This window comes from Asterias amurensis, chromosome 20, assembly GCF_032118995.1.
Source record: "Asterias amurensis chromosome 20, ASM3211899v1".
In the NCBI taxonomy this organism is placed as follows: domain Eukaryota; kingdom Metazoa; phylum Echinodermata; class Asteroidea; order Forcipulatida; family Asteriidae; genus Asterias; species Asterias amurensis.
Window position 1 is genome coordinate 12,964,857 of NC_092667.1, and position 7,958 is coordinate 12,972,814.

At 32.7% G+C, this 7,958-nt stretch overlaps 2 protein-coding genes across 2 annotated transcripts in view; one reads left to right on the forward strand and one right to left on the reverse strand.

The window, feature by feature from the left end:
* Window positions 1-3,372, forward strand: part of LOC139952540 (uncharacterized) — a 26,981-nt gene extending 23,609 nt beyond the window's left edge. The window contains exon 4 of the mRNA XM_071951708.1: window positions 2,023-3,372. Coding sequence (XP_071807809.1) covers window positions 2,023-2,569 — 547 coding nt within the window. The 3' untranslated portion in view covers window positions 2,570-3,372. The remainder of the gene's footprint in view (window positions 1-2,022) is intronic.
* A 935-nt stretch (window positions 3,373-4,307) lies between these two features.
* Window positions 4,308-7,934, reverse strand: LOC139952541 (uncharacterized). Its single transcript, XM_071951709.1, has 3 exons — window positions 7,679-7,934; window positions 6,822-6,915; window positions 4,308-6,103 (listed from the first exon to the last, which is right to left on the reverse strand). Exons 1-3 carry the CDS (start codon window positions 7,749-7,751, stop codon window positions 5,821-5,823), a joined length of 450 nt encoding a protein of 149 aa, XP_071807810.1. The 5' UTR covers window positions 7,752-7,934; the 3' UTR covers window positions 4,308-5,820.
* Window positions 7,935-7,958: the final 24 nt, after the last annotated feature.

Here is a 7,958-nt window from a genome sequence, read left to right on the forward strand (position 1 = left end):
TTGTTATTGTTATTGTTATTGTTATTGTTATTGTTATTGTTATTGTTATTGTTATTGTTATTGTTATTGTTATTGTTATTGTTATTGTTATTGTTATTGTTATTGTTATTGTTATTGTTATTGTTATTGTTATTGTTATTGTTATTGTTATTGTTATTGTTATTGTTATTGTTATTGTTATTGTTATTGTTATTGTTATTGTTATTGTTATTGTTATTGTTATTGTTATTGTTATTGTTATTGTTATTGTTATTGTTATTGTTATTGTTATTGTTATTGTTATTGTTATTGTTATTGTTATTGTTATTGTTATTGTTATTGTTATTGTTATTGTTATTGTTATTGTTATTGTTATTGTTATTGTTATTGTTATTGTTATTGTTATTGTTATTGTTATTGTTATTGTTATTGTTATTGTTATTGTTATTGTTATTGTTATTGTTATTGTTATTGTTATTGTTATTGTTATTGTTATTGTTATTGTTATTGTTATTGTTATTGTTATTGTTATTGTTATTGTTATTGTTATTGTTATTGTTATTGTTATTGTTATTGTTATTGTTATTGTTATTGTTATTGTTATTGTTATTGTTATTGTTATTGTTATTGTTATTGTTATTGTTATTGTTATTGTTATTGTTATTGTTATTGTTATTGTTATTGTTATTGTTATTGTTATTGTTATTGTTATTGTTATTGTTATTGTTATTGTTATTGTTATTGTTATTGTTATTGTTATTGTTATTGTTATTGTTATTGTTATTGTTATTGTTATTGTTATTGTTATTGTTATTGTTATTGTTATTGTTATTGTTATTGTTATTGTTATTGTTATTGTTATTGTTATTGTTATTGTTATTGTTATTGTTATTGTTATTGTTATTGTTATTGTTATTGTTATTGTTATTGTTATTGTTATTGTTATTGTTATTGTTATTGTTATTGTTATTGTTATTGTTATTGTTATTGTTATTGTTATTGTTATTGTTATTGTTATTGTTATTGTTATTGTTATTGTTATTGTTATTGTTATTGTTATTGTTATTGTTATTGTTATTGTTATTGTTATTGTTATTGTTATTGTTATTGTTATTGTTATTGTTATTGTTATTGTTATTGTTATTGTTATTGTTATTGTTATTGTTATTGTTATTGTTATTGTTATTGTTATTGTTATTGTTATTGTTATTGTTATTGTTATTGTTATTGTTATTGTTATTGTTATTGTTATTGTTATTGTTATTGTTATTGTTATTGTTATTGTTATTGTTATTGTTATTGTTATTGTTATTGTTATTGTTATTGTTATTGTTATTGTTATTGTTATTGTTATTGTTATTGTTATTGTTATTGTTATTGTTATTGTTATTGTTATTGTTATTGTTATTGTTATTGTTATTGTTATTGTTATTGTTATTGTTATTGTTATTGTTATTGTTATTGTTATTGTTATTGTTATTGTTATTGTTATTGTTATTGTTATTGTTATTGTTATTGTTATTGTTATTGTTATTGTTATTGTTATTGTTATTGTTATTGTTATTGTTATTGTTATTGTTATTGTTATTGTTATTGTTATTGTTATTGTTATTGTTATTGTTATTGTTATTGTTATTGTTATTGTTATTGTTATTGTTATTGTTATTGTTATTGTTATTGTTATTGTTATTGTTATTGTTATTGTTATTGTTATTGTTATTGTTATTGTTATTGTTATTGTTATTGTTATTGTTATTGTTATTGTTATTGTTATTGTTATTGTTATTGTTATTGTTATTGTTATTGTTATTGTTATTGTTATTGTTATTGTTATTGTTATTGTTATTGTTATTGTTATTGTTATTGTTATTGTTATTGTTATTGTTATTGTTATTGTTATTGTTATTGTTATTGTTATTATTATTATTATTATGGCATTTTCAGCATGTATTTAAAGTGAGGAGTTGTTTCAAGTTTGAATAAATAATTTCCTCTGTGGAAAACGAAACAAAACTCTAACACGGATTTGTGTGTTTCATTTAGGTCTTCCCGAGCCAACTACGAGAAGGTTCTCCATCTTCAGGAATACTGCGGGGAGCTCGAAACGGACGTCTCAGCAGCAACCGGGACAGGGACAGGAGCAGGCTGGGTCTTCCAAGAAAACGACAAAGACAACAACAAGACGATTACACTGGAGCTCTCCCCAAAGGACAAGAACAAACCAACGAACCGATCCGGTAGATCCAAGAGCAGAAACAAGAATAAGAACAACATCAACAAGAGCACCAGTCGAGGGAATTACCAGGTCCTCGCGGAGCTATACCCGACTAGAAATATTCCGCCTGACGTTTTACTGTCGGCTGATGGCGCTGTGGAAAGCAACAGCGAGGACGAAGAGGGCGCTGTTCATGAAACAAGTTTCAGCGCAGTCACAACGCCCAGTGATGATAGATCGGACCTTGGTTCGGTTAAAACAGACGGGCTGGCCGCGAGGAATTCGTTTAACGACGGAGTGATACCAGTATGGCCAGCTTGGAACACCAGCCCGTACGTCAAAATAACGCAGGATGACGCCGTTGTTGAGCTTTAACCGTGGCCATATCCTGCTGACCTTGTATTCGCAATCTAGAGAAAGGATCCACAGTCAACCCAGTACAAGAACCAACGAGAGTCGTTGTTTAGTTTGGGGAAACCTCCAATGGTTCCGGAAGTTCACTGCTAAGAAGTGAGCCTACACTTCATAGGTTTAATTAAAGTCACCTGGAAGTGGTATTTTTTCAAAATAAAGCTTTTGTCATTAATATATGTGTTTTGATGAGTGGAATGTGAATAAACAGTTAACTAAGGTTTTAAAAAAATCAGTTCTTATGTTATTTACAAATTTAAGAGTAGACCCCGACCCGAGAGGGCGCTGTTCGTGACGTCAATCGAGGCAGACTTTGCCTGTAATGCGTAGAGTAAACACAATTGCAAAGTACATGTACGGACCAAGTCGTGAGTTTGTACGTTTCAAAAAAAAAAAATTATATTTCCAGGTGACTTTAATAATATCTCTATCGTCATCGTGCAACGCGGTATGCTTTTACACAAAATTCTTAATGTTTATTGTATGCCTATTATTCTTTAATGTTGCGTTGGTGCGTAAAATTTCTAAGGTTTTTCGATGCTGAAATCATTGAATATACACCAGACACAAACACATTCACGAAACGACTCCAATGACTAATACATTTTTGGGACCAAATTTTGTTGGCGTTGATTGTAATAGGCTTTGGCTTGAGATAAACACGTGCTTTTAAAAAATTGCTTCATCCTTGCTAAGTTACGCAGTGTTGTGGTTTTACTCAAAAGATAAACAAATTAGTAATATAACTTATTGAAACAGTGCGACATTTTTAAAGTCATTTGAGAGAACAATAATTATCCATAAGAAGGGACGTACTTATGTGCGCTCATCACATCTCTTGAGGTGTCGTGATAATTATTTTATGATTTAGAAAGTAATTTGACTGCAGTTAAAACATTTTTTTTATGGATTCCTTTAAACCATTGTTTACTTCCTACAAGGATACTTATTTGCGCTTGATCTACAATCATTTCGAGCTAAGTCTGAAAAATGTTTCGTAAACATTTCTTTGCATTAAATTGGCATGGATGAGAGATGAGTGTTAAACAAACAGTTCAATGTGCAATGGTTAGAAAAAAAGCGTAGATACTAGATTAAAATAAAGCAATTTTTCATATTTTAGTTAAGTTTTTTTTATGCTGAGATCGCGATTAAAATGAACAGAAACAGAAACTTTTAGGAGGTTTTTTTCCCTGACGTATCAGAAAGGTTTAATAATTATTATTCAGCGAATCTTTGGAAAGGGAATGGTTCTTTAACCTTAAAATAATATAAAAGCAAAAACAAAAAATGTTTTTGGTGATCAAAGAATACAACTCCTTGCGTTCAGTGCAAAATATACAGATATTTAAAGGGACACACCGGCTCACCGTTTACGCAATTTAGGGGTGTAGAATCATGAATAATGTTTTTATAGATGGTTGCTGTAAAAAAAAAATCATCAAAATGTCTCGTACTTAGCGAAAAATAATTTTAAAAAACCAAAGCGGCCATATAACAAGCTTCCGTTACACGGACTCTTTGAATGTGAGTCCTACGTTCCATTTTTCACCATTATTTACATTTTGTAGCGATAATTTGAATACATGATCTTTTTCGTCAATTATTCGTAAATAATTTTGTAAAAAAAAAAGATTTAAATTTGGTTAAGTAAGTTACTTTTAGACAGCTGAAAGTAAAACTAGCCCGGAAGGTCACGTGATTGTTTGTACCACTTTTTGGTTAGAACAATCACGCGACCTGCGTTTTTGTCTTAAAATGCTCAAAAACGGCTAAATTTGATGATTTTTTTTAAAGGACTGTTCTTCTTCATTCCTGGAAGACCGTTGAAGTCATATCTTAGTCTATTTTGTAGCCCAAATAGCCCAATTCGGCCGGTGTGTCCCTTTAAGACAAAACCATACATTTCATGGCATGATTTACACATTATAATGCATTATTACTGAAAAAAAAACCTGTGGGTTCCCAATAGATTTTAAAGGGACTTTGCGAACTAACACGGTCGGCCATTTTATGCAGTCAAAAATTAATGTTTAGGCATATTGGTGTGGATCGTTATATTCTACTTTTAAAACATCTTTCTAATCATATGTATTTTATAACTTCAAACACTTTTCAAAGACAAACTCGCCCGATCAAAGGCAACTTATCCCTTCAAGCTGTTTCAACCCGTTTTATGCTAATAATTTCAGTCATCACAAATCAATGAAACCATTTCTTTCTATACGGTAACACAGGCCTTGAATATCTTATCTCTATCTTTGTTTTACTGGAGGTGCTTAGTAGTTTTATGATAATTGAATGAAGCTTAATTTAATTAGAGCATGTATTATAATTGCCAAGTTTCAAAGTTTTGCCAAAGAATGTTCGCTTTAAAAAATATGCACTGTCATGCCATAGAAATACTGCTGTTACAGGGTATATAAATATTATTGATAAAAACATAATAAGAGAGCATGATTATCGAAGATAATAATAAAAATGGAAGAAAGTAATTTATAATACATGTTTTTGTCCTATATGCGTTCGGAATTTCAGTTCAATTTTCGGGTTGTCAAATCCAAAGTCATCATGGAAGCAGACTAGCCTCTTTTGAGGAAGATGTGTGCCCCCCCCCCCCCCACATTGCACGCACCCTCAGACTCCACAACCATCTTTAAAACTTGAATGCCATTAAAGACCCTGGACACTATTGGTATATTATCAAAGACCAGTCCTTTCACTTGGTGTATCTCAACACATGCATAAAATAACAAACCTGTGAAAATTTGAGCTCAATTGGTCATCGAAGTTGCGAGATAATAATGAAAGAAAAAACACCCTTGTCACACGAAGTTGTGTGGTTTTAGATGCTTGATTACGAGACCTTAAATTCTAAACTTGAGGTCTCGAAATCAAATTCATGGAAAATTACTTCTTTCTCGAAAACTATGTCACTTCAGAGGGAGCCGTTTCTCACAATGTTTTATATCATCAACCTCTCCCCATTACTCGTCACAAAGAAAGGTTTTATGCTCATAATCATTTTGAGTAATTACCAATAGTGTCCACTGCCTTTAAGACTAGTCTTATCTCGAGTTAGGAATGGAGGTAGGAGGACTAGCCATAATTACTCCTTGACCTTAGAGTCCTAAAGTGAGGACTATCTTTGTAAAGTGGATCCATTGTTCAGTTGTTCTCCGTGTCACGTCAATTTGTGACGTCAGATGTTCAGGCTATAACGTCCCCCTCGATGGGTGCATATTGACGTGCTCCGGTGGTTCAAACTGCACGCTTTCCGGATCCACCGTAAAGGCACCATTATCCATTTCAGGTTGTTGGTCCGTGTGCCCCCCTTGTTGCCCGGTGCTAGCCATGCGTTCATTCGTGGATGAAGTGTACCGTTGAGGGCAGTATTCATCAGCAGTCATCATATCCAGTGACGTCATCTTGTAATCAATGGAGAGGACTTTGCTTGGTTTGCCTGTCTTGATCTTTCTTGATTGGTCGTTTTCGCTTCTGCAGTAAATAATTGATTAAAATTGGGACAATTATCTTACTAGATTATATCCCCACTCGTTAGACCTTGCAACGTCTTTAGCCCGAGTTTTTGCTAACCGCGGTTGGAAAACTACTCTCTAAAATGTAAAAGAGTGAAAAACACCACTCTTTACATTTCGAGCTACCCCTCATATGGCTCTTCAAAAAGAGTGGTGGTTATTTCACTCTTTTAAAGGGGTTTCACTCCGGGACAGAGTGAAAACTCACTCAAAAAGATGCAAACTTCAATCTTAAAGAGTGGAAGACCACTCGAAAAATAGTTGTCCTTCATAAAAAAGATGGGAAGCCAAACAAATGCAAAACGAAAACAGATGGCCACAGATTTTAACAGTGTCACACAACTGTTCAAACAAAGCGTTGAAGGGAGACTTTCAGGACGCTTGGTGGCAGCAGACCTACCAGGTAAAATCCATTGTTCTCGATAATGTGCGCACGCTCAGAACTACGTAAACAATGGAAATTTACCTTGTAAGTCTGCTGCCACCTAGCGTTCCAAAGTCTTCCATTTGTGGATCAACCAAGGAGGTATTTAACGTTTGCAAACAAAATATTGCATTTGGTTAGAACATTATAAAACCATGGACGGGAACTGAGGCTCAAGGCAGACAAAGTACGAAGTCAGATGTTGAGGCTGTTCTAGATGGTCGATCCATGTAGAATAATATTGTCATCTTACCTTACTTTATAATGTCTGTATAACCACATGATCGTGAGGATAATGACCAGAGAATTGATGAGTCCAACACACAGTGAAATCAATGCAACCACAACTGTTTGAGAAAATAATTACAATAGTTACAATCAAACGAATTTATTAGAATGCAAGGATAAATCAGAACGAGAAAATGATGCACCAGTAGCCGAGTTTAAAAAAGGAACACACTTGATTGGCGAAATCCGTACATGCTGACGTGCAAACTACGAACCCTATCAATAGTTTATATAATAGATGTTAAATTATATAATAGATGTTAAAAATAGGATTAGAACTGCCTCTAGATACCGGGCAATCTCGGTAGTCTAGTTGGTACGACACTGCTCTAAAATTACAATGGTCGTGGGTTCGAATCCCACCCGAGTAACATGCCTGTGATATTTTTTTTGACTCGGGAAAAGTACTGAGTATACAGTGCTAACACACATCGGTGTATGGGTAAAAGACAAAATTAATATTCTATAAATAATTGTTGGGTTGTTCAGTTACAAAGCAATCCCTGGTATAAATTTCAGTTGCTCAATGTTTGTTTAATATTATTCATTTTGTTGATTGGTTGTGATTAGTTTTTTTTTTTTTTTAGGTAACTCTGGATTGAGTCCTAAACGGTTTTGATGAGCTAATGATGGATTGGTTTTTACGTCGCTGTATAGGCCTATATAATAATAATAACGGTGGTTTCCCCCGATCTATTATTCATCCAACATCTCAAACCGATTCCTGCACTACCAGCCTCCCGTTGTTGCCTTCATATATCACTATATACGTGGTTGTATTGTAATTGCAATTTAAAGCACCATTGAGATTCGTATACTCACAAACACTACCGTCTCTACCGAGTTGCTCACTGGATGGTACAGTTGTCATTGAGGTCGAGTTGGTATCCATCATTATAGTGTATCAATCTACATTGTTTCTATCCTACCTTGTGTTGGTGTTATGATTAACGATGGACATCCATCTTTAGTGTATTACTCTACATGTGTATTGTTTCTGTATAAAAGTCTACCTCAAGCTGCGTTGTGTTCTGGTTAACGTTGAACGTCAATTCATAGTCCGACAACTAAACACAGTTGTGACCTTCCTTGTTTTAATTAT